The sequence below is a fragment of the Budorcas taxicolor genome, chromosome 7 (genome assembly GCF_023091745.1).
Source record: "Budorcas taxicolor isolate Tak-1 chromosome 7, Takin1.1, whole genome shotgun sequence".
Lineage (NCBI taxonomy): Eukaryota > Metazoa > Chordata > Mammalia > Artiodactyla > Bovidae > Budorcas > Budorcas taxicolor.
In genome coordinates this window covers 51,470,319-51,494,538 of record NC_068916.1, presented here as the reverse complement: position 1 = coordinate 51,494,538, position 24,220 = coordinate 51,470,319, and the positions used below count along the sequence as shown (strand labels likewise).

At 41.7% G+C, this 24,220-nt stretch overlaps 3 protein-coding genes across 3 annotated transcripts; all 3 read right to left on the bottom strand.

Annotated features, from left to right (window-relative positions):
• Positions 1-4,239: 4,239 nt before the first annotated feature.
• Positions 4,240-6,669, bottom strand: LOC128051724 (protocadherin alpha-7-like). The gene has a single exon (XM_052644361.1). The coding sequence runs from the start codon at positions 6,667-6,669 to the stop codon at positions 4,240-4,242; it is 2,430 nt and encodes an 809-aa protein (XP_052500321.1).
• A 2,695-nt stretch (positions 6,670-9,364) lies between these two features.
• On the bottom strand, positions 9,365-11,830 carry LOC128051710 (protocadherin alpha-6-like). Its single transcript, XM_052644349.1, has one exon. It carries the CDS (start codon positions 11,828-11,830, stop codon positions 9,365-9,367), a length of 2,466 nt encoding a protein of 821 aa, XP_052500309.1.
• A 7,352-nt stretch (positions 11,831-19,182) lies between these two features.
• On the bottom strand, positions 19,183-21,810 carry LOC128051025 (protocadherin alpha-5-like). The gene is made up of 2 exons (XM_052643526.1): positions 19,420-21,810; positions 19,183-19,188 (listed from the first exon to the last, which is right to left on the bottom strand). Exons 1-2 carry the CDS (start codon positions 21,808-21,810, stop codon positions 19,183-19,185), a joined length of 2,397 nt encoding a protein of 798 aa, XP_052499486.1.
• Positions 21,811-24,220: the final 2,410 nt, after the last annotated feature.

Sequence of the window (24,220 nt, the reverse complement as noted above, 5' to 3'; positions counted from 1 at the left end):
ATGTGAACCATATGTTTTCATCAAAATGGATTATTCCATGTTTCCAGTCAATTGAGGCCTGTGGGTGTCTTCAAGTTTGCTTAATTTTCTCCTTCACAGAAGTGTTCAGGGGAAATTTACTCATTTGAAAACACCATGACCCTTCCAAGTGTTCCTTTAAAAATGCAAACAAGGAATGATTTTCTTTCAACTGCAGCCCCACTTTTATACCTGTTTTAATATCTTCTTTCAACTTGTATGACTCATGTAAGTTATTCTATAACACTCTATATATGGCTTACTTCCTTAGTTAGTAGGAAGTAAGTACTGCTAATTTTTAAATCATCAATAAGACATATTGTGTATTTCTTTTTAAGGAAAAGGAAACACTACTGATGGAAAAGAACAAAGATTCAAACACATTCTCAGACTTCTGCTTTGAAGCAATTTATCAGCATGGAAAAATACATCACTGTCCACACAAATAGTCTAGACTTTCCCTAAGGAGGTTTTATCTAAATAACTTTCTAGATCCAAAAAGATTTTCTATACCCAGAGTGCTAATTGAACTTTCCAAAACCTGTAACAACTGATTTTTAGATGAATTTTTTATTCTACCCCAAAGAATTCAAAGCATTGAGACATTCTAGGTTAATCTGAAAATAACTTCACAAAGATGATTTTTACATAAGAGTAATATGGAAGGTCATAATGACTTTCAAATATTTTAGTTTTTCCATTCCCAAATATGAACTCCTTGTGCTCTTTTGAATAATAGTAATCAAATTGTCTTATGCACATAGTACTTGCCATAGTTTTATAAGCAATTTTTAAAATATTTACTTGATACAAAAATTCTATACAATAGAACTCATTCATCATTCATAGGATGTGAAGCCAAGGAAATGAAATAACAGATGCTTTAATAAACATATGAAGAAAAATTCATAGAGATGAAATTTGGATACAGGATGCTTCAGGGTTCACAGTATTTAATAACTGAGCTCTGGTGCCTTTCAGTTAAGAAATATTTAATAGCTAAAAGCTCTGCATTGATAAATAGTGAAAAGTATTAAAATACAGATGTAGATTTTGACTCCCTCTTTGTGATAGGCATACTTCCAAACTGAAATTCAAATACCAATTAGAGAGTTGGAGGAACACAGAACTAAAATGATTGAAATTATGAGAGTTGTCAAGTAAATGGTAGGTGGTGGAAACAGTCTTTGTTTCTAATTAAGGGATTTTTAAAAAATAAACAGGAGGAGAATTGAGTGATTGAAGTTATACCTGAGAATCAAATAAGCATGGATTAGGAAATCTAAGAGCACCATCACTTTCACAAGGTTAAAGCTCCATACTTGATTCAAGCAGTACAATAAAAATAAGCATATATAACAATACTCAGCCATTTAAGTTGAAGACTAAAATTAAAACTATTCCTTTTATGTCATGTACTTTTAATAACCAAATATAGGCAGCGATGGCATTGTAAGAAATATAAAATAAACTGCAAGATAACACTGATTTTAGATTACTTACAATTGATCAAAGGAAATAACATGAGATCACAAATTATTATATTGCTGACCATAACTGATAATAAGATGAAGAAATATGTTAACAACAAGAATTGAGAATACCAGAAACCCTTCATTCTATTTCACTAAATTCCACCATTTTCTCCAAAGGAAGATGCTCAAAATCTATGGCTGTCTGATTAACATCAAGGCAGGTCAAAGAGTTATAAGAAAAAATATTTTTAAAAGACAAGAAGAAGCAAAATAATGAAAACATGAAATGGCAAACTAATAAACTTTCTTGGACTTTCAAAATTTTACTCTATAACACTAAAAAGCTTTATTTGAATTAATGGGTCCTAACATCTGCATTGGAGAAGGCAATGGCACCCCACTCCAGTACTCACGCCTGGAAAATCCCATGGCCAGGAGCCCGGTAGGCTGCAGTCCATGGGATCGCTAAGAGTCATACATGACTGAGTGACTTCACTTTCACTTTTCACTCTCATGCATTGGAGAAGGAAATGGCAATCCACTCCAGTGTTCTTGCCTGGAGAATCCCAGAGACGGGGGAGCCTGGTGGGCTGCTGTCTATGGGATTGCACAGAGTCAGACATGACTGAAGCGACTTTGCAGCAGCAGCAGCAACATCTGCATGTTCTATGTAATGAAAATTTATAAATTTGTCATTTGGTCACCAAGAATGGCATTAATACATACTTCTTCTATTCAAAATATTTTTCTAAGTCATATATAAAATAAAAATCAATGCAAAATATTTTCCCACACTACTCCAACTCATCTACAAAGGGCTGATAGTATTTTATTCAGTATTAATAATTGGAGTTAAGTAGATTTTATCAGTCTAAAAGCAATTATTTACTATATTTACATCCTCAAAACATATTAAATGTTGACATGATAAAAATTATCTGATAATAAAGCATATATCTTGAAATGGTAAAATGATCTATTTGATATTGTACTGACAGGATTTTGTATGGTGAGTTTTTTGTGTATTTTGTCTTTTGGGGTTTTTTCTTTGTTTGGCTGAGTAGTTTGCAGAGTCTCATTCCTCCTATTAGGGATTGACAAACTTTGGTCTCCAGTAGTGAAAGCACTGAGTTCTAAACATTGGACCTCCAAGGAATAACCTGATAGGTCCTATTTTTATTATTCCTGTTTTTTATTACCTATTTTTACAACTTCTGGTCTATAATAAAAATAGGATGAAAACATTTAAATTTTGAGAAGAAATTATTATTCTTTATAACTAAAGTCAGATATGCAGATGACATTACTCTAATGGCAGAAAGCGAAGAGGAACTAAAGAGCCTCTTGATGAGGGTGAAAGTGGAGAGTGAAAAGCCTGGCTTAAAACTCAACATTCAAAAAACTAAGATTTTCCTGTTCCATCACTTCATGGCAAATAGTCATGTGGAAATAGTGACAGATTTTATTTTCTCGGGCTCCAAAATCACTGTGGATGGTGACTGCAGCCATTAAACTAAAAGATGCTTGCTCCTTGGAAGGAAAGCTATTGCAAAGCTAGACAGTTATTAAAAAGCAAAGATGTCACTTTGCCAACAAAGGTCCAGATAATCAAAGCTATGGTTTTCTCAGTAGTCATGTATGCATGTGAGAGTTGGACCATGAAGAAGGCTGAATGTGGAAGAATTGAGGCTTTCAAATTGTGGTGCTAGAGAAAACTTTTGAGAATCCCTTAGACAGCAAGGAAATCAAATCAGTCAATCCTAAAGGAAATAAACCCTGAATATTCATTGGAAGGACTGATGTTGAAGCTCCAATATTTGGGCACCTGATGCAAAGAGCCAAAGAGCTGACTCATTAGAAAAGACCCTGATGCTGGGAAAGATTGAGGGCAAGAGGAGAAAGGGACAACAAAGTATGAGATGGTTGGATAGCATCACTGACTCAATGGACATGAGTTAGAGCAAACTCCCAGAGATGCTGAAGGACAGGGAAGCCTGGTGTGCTGCAATTCATGAGGTTGCAGAGTTGCACATGACTTAGCAACTGAAAAACAACATAACTAAACTGCTTGATATGCCAATAGAGAAACTCTATATAAAAAAAGGCTTCCCTGGTGGCTCAGACAGTGAAGAATAAACCCAAATATCAGAGACTCGGGTTGAAATAGTACATATAAAGTTATAGATATATCTGTATATCTATATACCAACAGTAAGAAGGAGAAGAAAATGAAATGAAATGTATGGACTCTGATCTTAAGTGAGTAAATTAAAACTAATCACCAAACAATACTTCAGTATTATCAAAACATACCATGTGAAGGTTAAAAAGTACACACATCATGTAATCATGAAAAATAAATGCTATGTGGAGGAATACATGTACACTGGATGTTCTTAGTGTTCATAAAGTGAGGTATTGCAAAGGATAAAATCATATACAATAAGAAATTCATCCAAGGAAAATTTTAATTTGATGAGAAATCTAACTTGTGGAAATAGTTAATAATGTCTGATAGTACTGAGAAATTGCAACTAAATTCACTATATACATGTATATAAAATTATCATCTTTTACCCCTTATGGGGAATCTTATACAACAACTATTTCTCAATAAATCTGGGGAAACTAATGATTAATTGTAGATATTTATAAACCACAATAATGTTTGAATATAGGACACTGAAATTTGCAATACATTTAAAAAAGAAAATATATGAAATAGCTTTAAAGTAATTATGAAATTTCATTGTAAATAATTATAATATAAATGGAAAAGACTTACTTCCGTGCAATGATCAACATTTAGGTCTTGCTGTTTGCCTATGGCTTCAGCACCTGGGAATGGAGGCAGGCTGGGGCTGAAGGCCATGAGGTCGGTCTTGGGTGGCCCCTCTCCAGAGCACACCCTCTGTCGCCTCTCCTGCAAGTAAGACCAGCTTTCCACCTCGCTGGAGCACACCAGCCTGGGCTTCACGGGTCCACACGCGCCCTCGCTGGGCGGCGCCGAGCACCGCAGCGCCGTGTACAGCAGCAACGTGAGCACCAACAGGCTGGACACCGCGCAGATGGCGATGATCAGGTACACGTTCACATCCACTAACGCCGTCTCTGCGCCGGCTGCACCAGACAACGCCCGTGAAGAGGCCTTGGGCGCCTGGCCGCTGTCCTCCAGCGACAGCAGCACAGTGGCCGTGGCCGTCAGCGCCGGCTCGCCATGGTCTTTCACCAGCACCAGCAGGCGCTGGCGCGGCGCGTCCGCCTCGTCCAGGGCGCGCGTCGTGCTGATCTCGCCGGTGTACAGCCCCACGCGGAACGGGCTGCTCGCGCCACCCGCCGCCGGCTGCAGCTCGTACGACAGCCACGCGTTGTAGCCCGAGTCGGCGTCCACCGCGCGCACCTTCGCCACCACGTGGCCCGCGTCCACGGACCTCAGTACCACCTGGCTCAGCGCGCTGGGTCCTCCACCTGGCCCGGGCGGCAGCAGCGCAGGCGCGTTGTCGTTCTCATCCAGCACGAACACCTGCAGGGTCACGTTGCTGCCCAGGGGCGGCACGCCCGCGTCGCGCGCGCTCACCTGGAACTGCAGCAGCTCCAGCTCCTCGTGGTCCAGCGGCTGCAGCGCGTACACCTTGCCGCTCTCCGCGTGCACCGACACGTAGCTCGACAGTGCACGCTCGCCCACCCGCCGCTCCACCAGCGAGTAGGACACCAGCGCGTTCTCCTGCGCGTCCGCGTCTCGCGCCGACACGGTGAAGATGTGGCAGCCGGGCGGGTTGTTCTCCTTCACGAACACCGTGTACTCGGGCTGCGGGAACGTGGGCGCGTTGTCGTTCACGTCAGCCACCTCCACGGACACGCTGGCCGTGGCCGACAGCGAAGGCGAGCCCCCGTCCCTCGCGGTCACCACTACTTCATAGTTCGCTACTGTCTCACGATCCAAGGCACTCTCCAGGACCAGCGAATAGTAATTCTTGAAGGTGGACACTAGCTTGAAGGGGACATGAGGCGTCAGAGAACAGGTCACCTGTCCATTTGCTCCAGAATCTCGGTCAGATACGTTAATCAAGGTGATGACTGTGCCTGGCTGAGCATTCTCTGAGATAGGAAGGGACAGGGAAGTGACAGTCAATACTGGAGGATTGTCATTAGTGTCCAAAACTTCCACAAGAACTGTACAGTGACCAGCCAAGGGTGGGTAGCCTTTATCAGTCGCCTCTACTCGGATTTTGTAGGTTTTTCTTTCTTCAAAATCGATGTGTCCTGCAACTGTAATTTCCCCACTTACAGGGTCTATGTAGAACTTAAAATTTATATCAGGAGAAGCGTCACTAGAGAATGAATAAATAATATCCGCATTCAAGCCTTCGTCTAAATCTGAGGCGTTAAGTTTAATTACCAACGTTCCATTAGGGACGTTTTCTGCTAATTTCACAGCATAGAGTGTTCTATCAAAAACTGGAGCGTTGTCATTGGCGTCTAGCACGTTGATGAGTAACTGAACGGTGCCAGTCAGCTCAGGTTTGCCTCTGTCAGTGGCCGTGAGCACTAAATGAAGTTCCGGAGATTCTTCCCTATCTAAAGGTTTGCGTAATACAAGACTGAGAGGTTTTACCTGTTGGTCGGTGGTTGGTACCTCCAGAGAGAAATATTCACTGGAGCTCAGCCTGTAAGTCAACACAGCGTTCTCCCCGATATCTGCGTCGGAGGCGCCCTCTAGTGGAAACCGAAAGTCAAGCGGCCTGGATTCCGCGATAAACAGATTCTTTTGTGTCCCCTGGAACACAGGAGGATTGTCGTTAATGTCCTTCACCTCCACCTCCACGTGGAACACCTGCAGCGGCCGGTCCACGATCACCTCCAAGTGGATGCTGCACTCCGCGCTCCGCCCGCACAGCTCCTCCCGGTCGATCCGAGAATTCACAAACAAAATGCCATTCTGCAGATTTACCTCCAGAAGTTCCCCGAGGTCTTTGGACGCCACCCGGAACAGGCGCGGCACCAGCTCTTGTAGCTCCAGCCTTAGGTCCTGGGCGATTCGGCCCACGAAGGTGCCGTGTTTGGCCTCTTCCAAGACCGAGTAGCGGACCTGGCCACTTGCTGTCTTCCAGATCGAAAGAATTATAAAAAATAGCAATAGCTGCCGGTTCCCCAAGTCACCTAGATTTGAGTACATCTCAAATTGTTGGGATTTTCTTCCAACCAGTGTATCTCGTTCCAAAATTTAGAGGAATCTTCTTATCCCCTCTTTATTTTCATGATGTGTTCGCGATTGTTCAACCTCCGAATATTAAAACAGAGTGGAGACTCTTTCCAATGTGACTTAATTCTGTCTTGAATTGAGAGAATTTCACAGTAAAGAGCGACATCATGTGGCCCAAATAGTAAGTACGAATTAAAAAATCAGCTTTGTATTATTAGGACACGAGGTTTTATTTCAACCTCTGAATTTTTCTTTATTTTTCTTAAAGTGTAGGACCATATTTCTCATGCTTGCTTAAGGCTTTATTAGAAGACTTATGTGCCTAATATTTAATATGACCATAATTGTGGCTTCCTCATGCCTTGAAAATATGTTCTTTACAAAACGTTTAAAATTAGGATAAAAATATTAGTGACAAATTGAATTATGTTAGCAATACTAAATTTTAAAATCCTTAGTTGACAGTTCAGAAAATTCAATTTTTCTGAAATAAATTTCAATCTGTTTTAAGAAAATTCCTGGTCTCTCTAGGGACCCAGGATCTCAAGAATCTAATGGAAGAAAAACTTAGAAAGGTTGTTTGTTTGGGGAAACAAGGAATATAAGGAAATAATCCATTCTTAAGAAAGCAGACTTTAATCAAGCTTGCGGTGTTTTATCCTTTTTACTTCTACTTAACAGAGTGAGGTGTTTTTTAAAAATATTTCACCCCTATGTTCCCAATGCAAATAAAATAATTAACATCTGTATTCTAATGCTTTCCAAGTTTTACCTGTGCCTAAATGGGTTTTAAATATTGTTGCTGTCCTGAATTATTGCAATAGCTTCTTATTGTGTCATCTTGTCACAACTCCTTTATCCTTCTCTTAATCCTGCAGTCATCTTAGTGAAAAACACCTTTTATTCCTATTGATTCACATTTTTGATAGCTTTCAAATAACAAGAGGTGAGTCAAAACTTCTTAGTGAAGTACTCAAATTACCCAAGAAATTTTTCTCACATTACTTTTCCCGCTTTATCGCATACTCTTTCCTATGGGAACCATATGTTTTAACCAAAACAGACTATTCTCTGTGTCCAGGCACATTTGGGATTTTGTATGTACTCATTTCGTTAAGTTCCTCTGTTCCCAAGAATACCTATTATAGTCAGTATTCTCTCAAAGGAAACTTTTCCATTTACAAACCGCTAAAAATATCATACCTCTTGAAGGGCTTCTTCAAAAAGAAAAATAGGCAGTTATTTCTGTTCAATCCACTCACAGTGATTTACATTTCTTGTACCTGTTATAATATTCAGCCTTCTAAGATGATCATATTTATGTATGACAGATATCTTTATTTTTCTACCAACTTCTCGAAGCCAGGGGCTGGGTCTTGTTAACTCAATGATTCTTGGCACAGCATCATTTTCAAAACTTACACTACTATCCATTTCTTGCATGTAGAGAAATGGTGAATACTTTAAATCACAATATAGAATGAATAATGAAAGCATTACATTAGAAGAAATAAACTCTCCATGAAAAGGAGCCTACCAAATAAAAGTCAAACATAAATAAGGGGTTTTCAGTGTCTGAGAACTCAATGCACATTTTACATGAATTTACTTGGTCAAAGTCCACATTCTATTAAATTATTGTCAAATATTTGGATCCCTGATAAGCTGAGCAATAACATGTGTATCACATGGTAGTTGAAAGAGTGTGAAATTTCCCCATTCACTTTTTCATCCCAATCAGAAGTATTCTGGAGGCTCAGAGGTAAAGAATCTGCCTGCTAATGCAGGAGACATGGGTTCGATCCTTGATCCAGGAAGATCCCACATGCCCAGAGCAATTAAGCCCATGAACCACAACTATTGAGCCTGTGCACTAGAGTCCAGGAGCTGCAAATACTGAGCCCACCAGCTCTAGAACCTGTGATCTGCAACAAGAGAAGCCTTTACAATGAGAAGCCCATGCTCCACATCTAGAGAGTTGCCCTTGCTCCCCAAAACTAGAGAAAACCCCACACAGTAATGAAGATCCAGCAAAGCAATAAATAAATAAAAATTTTAAAAGAAGAATAATAGTTATCCAGATAACTATTATAATGTACTTTGTCTCTAAATAGTTTAAAAGGCCAACAGTAAATGAGCACTACAGACTCTTGGACTCTTGGAATCACCAGGCCCAAAAAGGAATATAGATTTAAGATATGTTGAAGACAGTCATTAAACAAAGTGGATAATCAAGAGTGTTGGCCAAGCAGAAGCATCAAAGAAAAGAGAGAGAGAGAAGAAGAAGGAAAGGAAGGAAGAAGGAGGCTGAAGGATAGAACTATAATAAAGTGATGTTGAAATAAAATGATGGTGAAATAACTCTCCTGAAGTTCAAATGCAAAGTAATCAAGGTCTACAAAATTAATAAGGAAAAATACTACCAATGTATATTTTAAATGTATCACAAATGATTAAGGAAATTTTGAGTATTGCGACAAAAATCTTGACGTGTACAATGATGTTTTAATAATGTCTGATTCCACTCTACTCGTTTAAAAAAACAGATTATAATAATTAACGAAGAAGAAAAGATGTATATAATGCAAAATTACTCAATTTGTTGAAATAGGAAAATTTAAACATAAACCCAAGGAAAATAATGAAAATATTTTAAAAAAATCAACTGTTAATTATGAAAACTCAGACTTACTTTGGAAAGACTATCATCCTTTAAATCCTGATGCTCGCCGATATCCGCCACTACTGGACAGGCTGGTAGGCTGGGGCTGAAGGCCATGAGGTCGGTTTTGGGCGGCCCCTCTTCAGAGCACACCCTCTGCCGCCTCTCCCGCGAATAAGACCAGCTCCCCACCGCGCTGGAGCACACCAGCCTGGGCTTCACGGGCCCGCACGCGCCCTCGCTGGGCGGCGCCGAGCACCGCAGCGCCGTGTACAGCAGCAGCGTGAGCACCAAAAGGCTGGACACCGCGCAGATGGCGATGATCAGGTACACGTTCACATCCACCAGAACGGCCTCCGCTTCAGAGGCGCCAGACAATGCCCGTGAAGAGGCCTTGGGCGCCTGGCCGCTGTCCTCCAGCGACAGCAGCACAGTGGCCGTGGCCGTCAGCGCCGGCTCGCCGTGGTCTTTCACCAGCACCAGCAGGCGCTGGCGCGGCGCGTCCGCCTCGTCCAGGGCGCGCGTCGTGCTGATCTCGCCGGTGTACAGCCCCACGCGGAACGGGCTGCGTGCGCCGCCCGCCGCCGGCTGCAGCTCGTACGACAGCCACGCGTTGTAGCCCGAGTCGGCGTCCACCGCGCGCACCTTCGCCACCACGTGGCCCGCGCCCACGGACCTCGACACCACCTGGCTCAGCGCGCTGGGTCCTCCACCTGGCCCGGGCGGCAGTAGCGCAGGCGCGTTGTCGTTCTCATCCAGCACGAACACCTGCAGGGTCACGTTGCTGCCCAGGGGCGGCACGCCCGCATCGCGAGCGCTCACCTGGAACTGCAGCAGCTCCAGCTCCTCGTGGTCCAGCGGCTGCAGCGCGTACACCTTGCCGCTCTCCGCGTGCACCGATAGATAGCTCGACAGCGCGCGCTCGCCCACCCGCCGCTCCACCAGCGAGTAGGATACCAGCGCGTTCTCCCGCGCGTCCGCGTCTCGCGCCGACACGGTGAAGATGTGGCAGCCGGGCGGGTTGTTCTCCTTCACGAACACCGTGTACTCGGGCTGCGGGAACGTGGGCGCGTTGTCGTTCACGTCGGCCACCTCCACGGACATGCTGGCCGTTGCCGACAGCGAAGGCGAACCCCCGTCCCTTGCGGTCACAACCACTTCATAGTTCGCCACGTTTTCTCGGTCCAAGGTGCTATCCAGCACTAGTGAATAGTAATTCTTGAAGGTGGACACCAGTTTGAAGGGAACATAGGGCGTCAGAGAGCAGGTCACCTGCCCATTGGGACCTGAGTCCAGATCGGACACGCTAATTAGGGCTATGACAGTACCGAATTGAGCATCCTCTTGGACGGGCAAGGATAAGGAAGTCAATGCAATCTGAGGGACATTATCATTTTTATCCAAGACTTTCACTAAAACGGTGCAATGACCAGCCATGGGAGGATGGCCTTTGTCCGTCGCTTCAATACGGATTTTGTATAAATTCATATTTTCATAATCTAAGTTCCCTTGAATAACTATTTCGCCAGTATTCGCATCTATTCTAAACTGGTTACTAACAGTGGCTGGAACAAGATTATTAAAAGAATATGATATTTCCCCATTCGCTCCTTCATCCCTATCAGAAGCATTCACTCGGATAACGGTTGTTCCGTTATCTGAGTTTTCAAAGATCTTTACTTCATATTCAGATTGTCCAAAATTGGGAGCATTGTCATTCACATCCAGTACGGTAATCAGCAGCTTAACAGTGCCAGTGAGCTCAGGTTTGCCTTGGTCAGTCGCCATGAGGAGTAAGTTATGTTCGGGCACTTCCTCTCTGTCCAAGGATTTCCTTAACACGAGCCCAATTTGTGTACTGTCATCACTGTTTGTTTTCACATCCAGTGCGAAATTTTCGTTGGAAGTGAGTCTGTAGGTTAAGATAGAATTTGACCCCACATCTGCATCCGATGCGCCCTCTAGTGGAAAAAAAGAATCTGGCAGCCTAGATTCGTAAATCAACACTCTTTGTTCCTTTACCGGGAACACAGGCGGGTTGTCGTTAACGTCTTTAACCTCCACCTCCACATGGAACACCTGCAGCGGCCGGTCCACGATCACCTCCAAGTGGATGCTGCATTCCGCGCTCCGTCCGCACAGCTCTTCCCGGTCGATCCGAGAATTCACAAACAAAATGCCATTCTGCAGATTTATCTCCAGAAGGTCCCCGCGGCCTTTGGATGCCACCCGAAACAGGCGGGGAACCAGTTCCGCCAGCTCCAGTCCCAGGTCGTGGGCAATGCGACCCACGAAGGTGCCATGTTTGGCCTCCTCCGGGACCGAGTAGTGGACCTGGCCGTTCCCTGCTTCCCAGGCTGCAAGAAGAAGAAATGAGAGCAACAAACACCGGGATCTCAGTCGACCTTCAGGTGTAATAACCATTTCAAATACCTGCTGGTTTATTTCCATCAGGAAATCTTGTCTAGGCATTAAGATGAAACATTGTATGATCCCGAGTCTGTTAATTCAATTCTTCTGCGACTGCCATCATTCAGCACTCTTGGAAGGATGCAATAATGGGAGGAATGGACTTGAATAACAGCTAGTGTATTCATGGTAGACAGCGACATCATGTGGCTCCAAAGGGTAAGAAATAAATTCATGCTATATATATTATACATATATATGTCTTTTGCCTTACTTTTATAGTAAATCTCCTCATGTTTGTAAATATCTTATCTGTCTTATTACTTTAGAGTAAGGGTTCAGAATATTCAGAGTGAAACAACTTTCCTTCTAGTAATGTAAAAACTGTATCAACCAGTTTAGAAAGTTTAAGTGGGAATTAGAAGCGCAAATTATCCTCCATATTTTGTGTAGAGAACATGTGCATATATTTCTGTCACAAGATATGCTATTATATTTTGCTCTGATTAAAAAGTATAATTTTAAAGTAACAAATTTTACCCAAATTTTAAAGACCTTACAGATGATCGAAGTTCATTCTTTGTTCAATGAACATCAACTGCTCCTAATAATGTTCCTTTTATTTGATAACAGAGGATGAAAATTTGGGAACATAATCTTTACAGCATTTCTTAATTTCTCTACAGCTTCTATTAGGTCTCCCCCTCAAAACATTTTATTTCGCATACTTCTCCATCACTGCAAAATCTTGTGGAATTTCTACCTATTGTGCTTTGTGCTTTGATCCTTCAGCTGCTCCTAAATGACCTTATCCTTTTCTTTTGACTTCAAGCTCTTACATGGTTTCATTAAAATGCTCTTATCCACTTCCAACATTTCAAACAAGACTTCTGTTGAAAGCATTCCCCAATTCACATCTTCCTTCCTCTTTTCAATGGTTGTGATAATCATTTTTACCTGTACATGCTAATAACTCCCAGAAAATACTTTGATTACAGTTTAAAGGTTATGAAGATAAATTCTTAATACTCCCCAAATTCAAACCCTTAAATTCACCTTTTATTTAATGGCATTAACATTTTACATGTCACCTCTATGGATTTTTTTTTATTACTCCATGTCCCCTACTTGTCCTATTCAAAGTTGGCCTATAGCCATCTGTCTTTTCACATACCACCATATTTATCTTCATGGGTACAGCTTTTATTGGATTGCACTAAACAAATAAATTCCAAGATGTTAGAACCACTTCTATGTGACCTGAGATGTGATCACAAGCCAGCATTTCTGGTGTTATTTTTAACTATTTTCCAATATTATCTCTATTTTGCAGACAACATAGATCACTTACTTGCCTTCTTCCTCAATAAAATCCTTGTTCAATTTTTAAAAATTATCTCCACCTTTACCTGTAAAAAATGCTCCACTCATATCAAAATCATGCCAAAACATCAATTTTATCATGAATTCATCCTTACTGTCATCAACTGTAGATAATTAAACTCTTTCTCTAAATGATACAATGAAAGTCATAAAAAGATTTTTCAAATAAACACACACCAACACTCACCCTTCTCCAGAATTCTGACGTACTTGTATAATCCTCACAGACAACTATAATACAAAATACCCCCAATATGAGAACACCTTACATAAATTATATAACATATCCTATATCTAATATTTATCCTGATAAGTAGTAGTCCTTATCACTGACTATACAATTTCTATTACAATTATTTGTAGTAAGTTATGAGTTCATTTGCTAACCAATACTAAGCAAGCCCCCCAAGCAAAAGTTCCTTTGCTTACAGGAAGATAAGCCTTGACAAAATCTATATTGCCATATAGTCTTGTTAGTTGAAAGTTTTCTATAATGGTTAAGGTATTTCATAAATTGCTGCCCTAAATGAAGAGTCTCTTTGAATATCAACTTTTAACATAGTTAAAAGTATCAACTTTCTCTTTCTATTGAAGTTCCTAGCAATTTCCAGAAGGTTGCTAATATAATCTGATTAATTGGAAGAGTAGCAATAATTCTATTTATTGGCTCCAGGTAGAAAATTATACAATGTTACTGAAATCATATATGCAAAATAAATTAATTTGGAAAAGGGAAATACTGGTCTCCTCTAAGAAATATCTTACATTTTTGTTCAGTTATTAACTCAAATAGTTCATCTAGTCAAGGAAAAAGATTATGTACAGAAAAAAAGAAGTTTATTAACAGCTTCCTCCCCAGCAAATAAAAATTTTAGTTATAAATCAAAGAGTTTATATTTCAAAACTGAATTAACTTGATTTTTAAAAAGCTGACAACTGGTAACTACAAATTCACACAATGGTGAGAATGCCTTCTCCATTTATAGGACTTCCCAAAAGTAATGAGGTATTAGAAATGTTTAAATATGTTATAAATATATTTAAGAATTAAATATATGTGAGAATATATAGAAATAGAAAAAGCAATAAAAAGGGAAATTGGCACTTTGTCATATGAAATGTGGAATATTTATTACTGCCTAAGCTCATACTGTTTTTTCAAAAAGCGTAGAAAAATAGTTATCTGTATTTGATATGAAGAGCACTATTGCCTATAGCAGATAAAATGTATGGCTTTGTTGTAAAAAAAAAAAGTATTAGTAAACAATAAACTCAAGAGGGAGGGATGCTTATATCATACAGTATTTTTTAATCTAAAAACAAAAGGCAACAATAAAAGCAAATGTCTTCTAACTAAAAAAAAAGTTAAGATTTTCCCAGCTGTGAAAATTCACAATTATTTCTCACCAATATAATAACTTGTGAATTGAAAAATAAAAAATAAGAGAATAATTAATCATCCCTCCACTTAACATTGGTGTTGGGAATTATGATACAGCTGCAAAATGGGACAACATGGACTAGAAAAAAGAATGAAAAATCTCCTTAAGTAATAGACAAACTATATTAAATGGATGAGGAAAGGAAAATCAATACAAACATTATGTTTTAAAGTGGGAGAAGAGAGTTTATTTGTATATAAAAAATTCTCTAGGAGAATAACCAAGAAATTAGAACATTTGAAATATTTGAGCAGGTATATGGTGGAGAATTCTGACAAAATGTGGTCCACTGGAGAAGGGAATGGCAAACCACTTCAGTATTCTTGCCTTGAGAACCCTATGAACAATATGAAAAGGCAAAAAGATATGACACTGAAAGATAAACTCCCCAGGTCAGTAGGTGCCCAAAACACTACTAGAGAAAAGTGGAGAAATAACTCCAGAAAAAATGAAGAGATGGAGCCAAAGCAAACACAATGCCCAGGGGTGGGTTTGGCTGGTAATAGAAGTAAAGTCTGATCCTGTAAAGTACAATATTGCATAGGAACCTGGAATGTTAGGTCCATGAATCAAGGTAAATTGGAAGTGATCCAACAGGAGATGGCTAGAGTGTACACAGACATTTTAGTAATCAGTGAGCTAAAATGGACTGGAACGGGTGAATTTAACTCAGATGACCATTATATCTACTACTGTGGGCAAGAATCCCTTAGAAGAAATGGAGTAGCCCTCATAGTCAACAAGAGAGTCAGAAATACAATACTTGGGTACAACTTCAAAAACAACCAAATGATCTCTGTTCATTTCCAAGGCAAACCATTCAATATCACAGTAATCCAAGTCTATGTCCCAACCAGTAATGCTGAAGAAGCTGAAGTTGATTGGTTCTATGAAGACCTACAAGACCTTCCAGAATTAACCACAAAAAATATGCCCTTTTCATCATAGGGGACTGGAATGCAAAAGTAGGAGGTCAAGAGATACCTAGAGTAACAGGCAAATTTGGCCTTGGAGTACAAAATGAAGAATGGCAAAGGCTAACAAAAGAGTTTTTCCAAGAGAATACACTGGTCATAGCAAACACCCTCTTCCAACAACACAAGAGAAGACTTTACTCATGGACATCACCAGATGGTCAATACTGAAATCAAATTGATTATATTCTTTGCAGCCGAAGATGAGGAAGCTCTATATAGTCAGCAAAAACAAGGCCAGGAGCTGACTGTGGCTCAGATCATGAACTCTTTATCGCAAAATTCAGACTTAAATTGAAGAAAGTAAGGAAAACCACTAGACCATTCAGGTATGACCTAAATCAAATCCCTTATGAGTATACAGTAGAAGTGACATATAGATTCAAGGGATTAGATCTGATAGAGTGCCTGAAGAATTATGGATGGAGGTTCATGATATTGTACGGGAGGCAGTGATCAAGACCATCCTGAAGAAAAAGAAATGCAAAAAGGAAAAATGATTGTCTGGGGAGGCCTTACAAATAGCTGAGAAAAGAAGAGAAACTGAAGGAAAAGGGGAAAAGGAATGATAAAAAACAGCTGAATGCAGAGTTCCAAACAACAGCAAGGAGAGATAAGAAAGCCTTCCTCAATGATCAATGCCAAGAAATAAAGGAAAACAACAGAAAGGGAAAGACTAGAAATCTTTTCAGGAAAAAGAGATACCAAGGGAACATTTCATGCAAAGATGGGCACAATAAAGGACAGAAATGCTATGGACCTAACAGAAGAAAAAGATATTAAGAGGTGGCAAGAATATACAGAAGAACTATACAAAAAAGATCTTCATGACCCAGATAACCACGCTGGTGTGATCACTGGACTAGAGCCAGACATCTGGCAATGTGAAGTCAAGTGGGCTTTGGGAAGCATCACTATGAACAAAGCTAGTGGAGGTGATGGAATTTCAGTTGAGCTATTTCAAATCCTAAAAGATGATGCTGAGAAAGTGCTGCACTCAATATGCCAGCAAATTTGGAAAACTCAGCAGTGGTCAAAAGGTCGGTTTTCATTCCAATCCCAAAGAAAGGCAATGCCAAAAAATGTTCAAACTACTGCACAATTGCACTCATCTCACACACTAGCAAAGTAATATGCAAAATTCTCCAAGCCAGGCTTCAACAGTATGTGATCCGTAAACAATGGAAACAATGAGAGACTTTATTTTGGGGGACTCCAAAATCACTGCAGATGGTAACTACAGCCATGAAATGAAAAGACACTTGCTCCTTGGAAGAAAAGCTATGACCAACAAAGACAGCATGTTAAAAAGCAGAAACATTACTTTGCCAACAAGTCAAAGCTATGGTTTTTCCAGTAGTCATGTATGGATGTGAGACTTGAACTATAAACAAAGCTGAGCACCGAAGAATTGATGCTTGTGAACTATGGTGGTGGAGAAGACTCTTGAGAGGCCCTTGGACTGCAAGGATATCAAACCAGTCCATCCTAAAGGAAATCAGTCCTGAATATTCATTGGAAGGACTGATGTTGAAGCTAAAACTCCAATACTTTGGCCACCTGATGAGAAGAACTGACTCATTGGAAAAGACCCTCATGGTGGGAAAGATTGAGGGCAGGAGGAGAAGGGGAAGACAGAGGATGAGATGGTTGGATGGCCTCACGAACTCGATGGACATGAGTTTGAGTGGACTCCAGGAGTTGGTGATGGACGGAGAGGCCTGGTGTGCTGTAGTCCATGGGGTCACAAAGAGTCAGACACAACTGAGCGACTGAATTGAACTGAACTGATTAAGTGGCTTGATGCTGGAGGTGGAATGGACACATTTTAAAACATTTTAAATCATAAAATATATTTTATAATAAAAAATGAATAAAATTAAGCCACTAGAGCTAAAAATTTTAAATTATAAATATCAAACTCACCATGAGGATACAAAGGCTAACATTTAAACAAGACTTCGAAGAGTCATTCAATGCACAAATATTCCTGGAAAAATTAATTCAATTTGTGTACTGTCACCCTGCTTATTTAACTTATATGCAGAGTACATCATGAGAAACGCTGGGCTGGAAGAAGCACAAGCTGGAATCAAGATTGCCGGGAGAAATATCAATAACCTCAGATATGCAGATGACACCACCCTTATGGCAGAAAGTGAAGAGGAACTAAAAAGCCTCTTGATGAAAGTGAAAGAGGAGAGTGAAAAAGTTGGCTTAAAGCTCAACATTCAGAAAACGAAGAGTATGGCATCTGGTCCCATCACACACATGGGAAATAGATGGGGAAACAGTGGAAACAGTGTTAGACTTTATTTTGGGGGGCTCCAAAATCACTGCAGATGGTGACTGCAGCCATGAAATTAAAAGACGCTTACTCCTTGGAAGGAAAGTTATGACCAACCTAGATAACATATTGAAAAGCAGAGACAGTACTTTGCCAACAAAGGTCCATCTAGTCAAGGCTATGGTTTTTCCAGTGGTCATGTATGGATGTGAGAGTTGGACTGAGATGTGAGAGAAAGCTGAGTGCCGAAGAACTGATGCTTTTGAACTGTGGTGTTGGAGAAGACTCTTGAAGTCCCTTGGACTGCAAGGAGATCCAACTAGTCCATTCTAAAGGAGATCAGTCCTGGGTGTTCTTTGGAAGGAATGATGCTAAAGCTGAAACTCCAGTACTTTGGCCACCTCATGAGAAGAGTTGACTCATTGGAAAAGACTCTGATGCTGGGAGGGATTGGGTGCAGGAGGAAAAGGGGACGACAGAGGATGAGATGGCTGGATGGCATCACCGACTCAATGGATGTGAGTCTGAGTGAACTCCGGGAGTTGGTGATGGACAGGGAGGCCTGGCGTGCTGCGATTCATGGGGTCTCAAATAGTTGGACACGACTGAGCGACTGAACTGAACTGAACTGAACAAAAATACTCAAATAGGGGCTTCCCTGGTGGTCTAGTGGTTAAGAACCCACGTGCCAATGGAGAGGACACAGGTTCCATCCCTGGATGGGGAAGATCCCACATGCCCTGGAGCAAGTAAGGCTGTGGGCCATGACTATTGAACCCAGGCTAAACAGCTCTCTCATAGCAACTACTAAGGCTGGCACACCCTAAAGCCTGTGCTTCGCAACAAGAGAAGCCATAGCAGTGAGAAGCCTGCTCACCACAACCAGAAGGTAGCACTCTCAGAAACTAGAGAAAGGCCAAAGGCAGCAAAGAAGACCCACCGCAAACAAACAAAATCAAGCAAACAAACAAAACCAAATAATAGATAGTCAGTGGAGGAAAAAAGGGCAAGTTGACACAATGTGTTACAATATTTCTATGTAGTTACAGAACTGGACTTTGACCATAAATGGTAACACCAAAAATGTATCTTACAAGTATCTTCCTATAACACTTATTAAAATTTGAAAATTGAAATGTTCATTAAAAATTTAATTCTGGAAACATTTTCTATGGTGAACTGAAAACCAGTTCATTAACTCAAGCCTTAATCCCCATAAAAAGGGCATTGTTACTGAAATAAACACTATAGTGCAAAGCAGTTGTCTTCAACAAAGTAAATTTTAAGCATAACTGTAAGCATAGAGAAATTAATTAGTACCAAGAGAATTTATATCTAAAAGGATACAATAACTACTTATAAAGCCATGCTTTAAAAATGGAAAGAGAAGATAAAGGATATTAAATATTTAATATTAAATACATAACGAAAATCTGGAGAAGGCAATGGCAACCCACTCCAGTACTCTCTCCTGGAGAATCCCAGGGACGCGGGACCCTGGTGGGCTGCCATCTATGGGGTCGCACAGAGTCGGACACGATTAAAGCGACTTAGCAGCAGCAGTACATAACGAGAAATTTCTATAAGGTTTTTGAGACTCACTGTGTCCGTAGAGATGGGACCCTGAGGCAGGCTAGGACTGAAGGCCATGAGGTCGGTCTTGGGCGGCCCCTCCCCAGAGCACACCCTCTGTCGCCTCTCCTGAGAGTAAGACCAGCTCTCCACCGCGCTGGAGCACACCAGCCTGGGCTTCCCGGGTCCACACGCGCCCTCGCTGGGCGGCGCCGAGCACCTCAGCGCCGTGTACAGCATCAGCGTGAGCACCAACAGGCTGGACACCGCGCAGATGGCGATGATCAGGTACACGTTCACATCCACTAACGCCGCCTCTGCACCAGTTGCACCAGACAACGCCCGCGAAGAGGCCTTGGGCGCCTGGCCGCTGTCCTCCAGCGATAGCAGCACAGTGGCCGTGGCCGTCAGCGCCGGCTCGCCGTGGTCCTTCACCAGCACCAGCAGGCGCTGGCGCGGCGCGTCCGCCTCGTCCAGGGCGCGCGTCGTGCTGATCTCGCCGGTGTACAGCCCCACGCGAAACGGGCTGCTCGCGCCACCCGCCGCCGGCTGCAGCTCGTACGACAGCCACGCGTTGTAGCCCGAATCCGCGTCCACCGCGCGCACCTTCGCCACCACGTGACCCGCGCCCACCGACCGCACCACCACCTGGCTCAGCGCACTGGGTCCTCCGCCAGACCCGGGCGGCAGCAGGGCAGGCGCGTTGTCGTTCTCGTCCAGCACGAATACCTGCAGAGTCACGTTGCTGCCCAGGGGCGGCACGCCCGCGTCGCGCGCGCTCACCTGGAACTGCAGCAGCTCCAGCTCCTCGTGGTCTAGCGGCTGCAGCGCGTACACCTTGCCGCTCTCCGCGTGCACCGACACGTAGCTCGACAGTGCCCGCTCGCCCACCCGTCGCTCCACCAATGAGTAGGACACCAGCGCGTTCTCCTGTGCGTCCGCGTCTCGTGCCGACACGGTGAAGATGTGGCAGCCGGGCGGGTTGTTCTCCTTCACGAATACGGTGTACTCTGGCTGAGTGAACGCAGGCACATTGTCGTTCACGTCGGCTACCTCCACGGACACGCTGGTCGTGGTGGACAAGGCAGGCAAGCCCCCATCTCTAGCAGTCAGTACCACATCATAGTTCGCCAAGAGCTCACGATCCAAGTTGCTGTCCAGCACCAATGAATAGTAATTTTTGAAAGTGGACACCAGCTTGAAAGGAACGTCAGGCGTCACAGAGCAGGTGACCTGTCCATTGGCACCAGAGTCGAGGTCTGATAGACTGATCAGGGCAATGACGGTGCCCAGTGGAGCGTCCTCTTGCACAGGCAGAGATAGGGAGGTTATGACCATCTCTGGGATATTATCATTTTCATCCAGCAGTTTCACTATTACTTTGCAGTGTCCAGTTAATGGGAATGAGCTTTTATCAACAGCATCAATGTTAATTTCATATAAATTACAGTCTTCGTAGTCCAGTTTTCCTGTAACTGTTATTTCCCCACTATTAGAATTGATCGCAAATTTAGATTTTACATTGTCAAGAACAAGGTTGTTAAAGAGATACATTATTTCCTTATTAATACCCTCATCTGCATCTGAGGCGTTCAGTTTAATAACTAGTGTCCCATTCGGTGCATTTTCCAGTAATCTGACATTATAAATTGATTTATCAAATTCTGGAGCATTATCATTCGCATCCAAAACATTGATCAATAACTGAACTGTACCTGTTAGTTCAGGTTTTCCTCCATCAATTGCAATCAGCAATAAACGATGTTCTTGCGTTTCTTCCCTATCTACTGGTTTCTTCAAAACTAGCTCTAAAAAGTTTGTTTCCTCTTCGTTTTTTTTAACATCCAAGTCAAAATACTCATTTGCTTGTAACTTGTATCTCAATTCTGCGTTTCTTCCGATATCCATATCAGACGCGCCCTCTAGCGGAAACCGGGAATCCGCTCTTCTTGACTCTAGTATAAATAGTGTTTGTTCTTGTCGGAAGAACCTTGGCGGATTGTCGTTAATGTCCTTCACCTCCACCTCCACATGGAACACCTGCAGCGGCCGGTCCACGATCACCTCCAGGTGGATGCTGCATTCCGCTCTCCGCCCGCACAGCTCCTCCCGGTCGATCCGAGAATTCACAAACAAAATGCCATTCTGCAGATTTACCTCCAGAAGGTCTCTGCGGCCTTTGGATGCAGTCCGAAAGAGGCGAGGCACCAGCTCTGCCAGCTCCAGTCCCAGGTCCTGGGCGATGCGGCCCACGAAGGCGCCGTGTTTGGCCTCCTCGGAAACCGAGTAGTGGACCTGGCCACTCCCCGACTCCCAGGCTACGAGGAGCAGAATTGATAGCAGCAGACGCTGAGATCCTGGACTTTTTCTCTGAGAATATACCATCGCAAATTTGTATCAACTTTCAAATACCTATTGCACTACCATATAACTCTTGGAAATTTAATTACCAATTTTATACAATTTTGTATTTGCTCACCTTTTATGCTTCAGCAGCAGAGTGAAAAAATGGAGTGGCTCTTTTCCTTTCTCAGGAAAATAAACTCGCTGTATTCCTTTGTTAAAAAAAAAAAACAAACTAAACTTGCGGTTTCCAGCGCCATCATGTGGAGGAAAGGGGAGTTATTTTACTTTGTTATGCTTTATTTACCTTACATTCGTTAAATATTTCCCAATTTCAACGACTCATTATATTCCTTATCTCTAATCAAATATATAATTAAATTTTTAATAAAATGTATCAAATTTAATTAAAATATTGCAGAATCAATACTACTCAAGTTGTGACACCCAATCTTTACTAGAATGATTTGTATTGGCCTATTTTGTATATTTAGGGTTTGTATAGTTCCTAATGGACTTTAAAAGTTTTAGATTTTTTATATCTTTCCGTATTTAAATATTACTTACTAAAATTACCGATTTTTTCTCTACTGTTTTGATGGGATGTTTGTATACTAGTCTTTATATCACTCATAAAGCAAGTTTATATTCCTATTTGCAATATTTAATATTGGCTTTTGTTAATGTTATTTTCAAAGTAACAAGCTATTTGAGTAGAATTCGTGTCTGAGTTCCATTTGGAAGTCTGATTTTCAAATTGCTGAAAATTTATTGATTTCCTTTTTCTCTATATTACGTACTTACTTTTAGTGTTACCTCAAAAACTGTAATGTGGACGTGACACTATTTGCGACTTAATACATCTAACACAGGACAGCATACAGACAAGCATTTCTTCAAGTTGTTATTGCTGATAAATCAGATTGATATACATTGTGAAAGCACATATATTTTCTTTTATGTTGCAAATTAAAATCCTAATGTTGTTTGTAAGATATACTATTCTATAAAATATTTGAGTTCCAGCAAAAATTGAAACATGGAAAGAAATCACATTATTAACAAGTTAACTCTGTTAATTTCATCTCATTCTACTGCTCCATTTTATTTGCTACACGGACTTGGACTTCACTTAATAAATATGGCCAATATAAAATAAACCAACTCTTCCTCTTTAAAAAGTTTAACATTCTACTTAAATATATACTCCCTCAGTTCAGTTCAGTCGCTCAGTTGTGTCCAACTCTTTGCGACCCCATGAATTGCAGCACACCAGGCCTCCTTGTCCATCACCAACTTCCAGAGTTCACCCAAACTCATGTCCATTGAGTCAGTGATGCCATCCAGCCATCTCATTTTCTGACGTCCCCTTCTCTTCCTGCCCCCAATCCCTCCCAGCATCAGAGTCTTTTCCAATGAGTCAACTCTTCTCATGAGGTGGCCACAGTATTGGAGTTTCAGCTTCAGCATCAGTCCTTCCAAAGAACACCCAGGACTGATCTCCTTTAGGATGGACTGGTTGGATCTCCTTGCAGTCCAAGGGACTCTCAAGAGTCTTCTCCAACAACACAGTTCAAAAGCATCAATTCTTCGGCACTCAGCTTTCTCTCACAGTCCAACTCTCACATCCATGCATGACCACTGGAAAAACCATAGCCTTGACTAGACGGATGTTTGTCAGCAAAGTAATGTCTCTGCTTTTCAATATGCTGTCTAGGTTGGTCATAACTTTCCTTCCAAGGAGTAAGCGTCTTTTAATTTCATGGCTGCAGTCACCATCTGCAATGATTTTGGAGCCCCCAAAAATAAAGTCTGACACTGTTTCCACTGTTTCCCCATCTATTTCCCATGAAGTGATGGGACCAGATGCCATGATCTTTGTTTTCTGAATGTTGAGCTTTAAGCCAACTTTTTCACTCTCCTCTTTCACTTTCACCAAGAGGCTTTTTAGTTCTCTTCACTTTCTGCCATAAGGGTGGTGTCATCTGCATATCTGAGGTTATTGATAATTCTCCCGGCAATCTTGATTCCAGCTTGTGCTTCTTCCAGCCCAGTGTTTCTCATGATGTACTCTGCATATAAGTTAATTAAGCAGGGTGACAATATACAGCCTTGACAAACCCCTTTTCCTATTTGGAACCAGCCTGTTATTCCATGTCCAGTTCTAACTGTTGCTTCCTGACCTGCATATAGGTTTCTCAAGAGGCAAGTCAGGTGGTCTGGTATTCCCATCTCGTTCAGAATTTTCCACAGTTTATTGTGATCCACACAGTCAAAGGCTTTGGCATAGTCAATAAAGCAGAAATAGCTGTTTTTCTGGAACTCTCTTGCTTTTTCTATGATCCAGTGGATTTTGGCAATTTGATCTCTGGTTCCTCTGCCTTTTCTAAAACCAGCTTGAACATCTGGAAGTTCACAATTCATGTATTGCTGAAGCCTGGCTTGGAGAATT

Excerpts from the sequence above, each read along its gene's own strand:
- LOC128051724 (XM_052644361.1), bottom strand. The coding sequence starts at position 6,669 with ATGTACTCAAATCTAGGTGACTTGGGGAACCGGCAGCTATTGCTATTT.
- LOC128051710 (XM_052644349.1), bottom strand. The coding sequence starts at position 11,830 with ATGCCTAGACAAGATTTCCTGATGGAAATAAACCAGCAGGTATTTGAA.
- LOC128051025 (XM_052643526.1), bottom strand. The coding sequence starts at position 21,810 with ATGGTATATTCTCAGAGAAAAAGTCCAGGATCTCAGCGTCTGCTGCTA.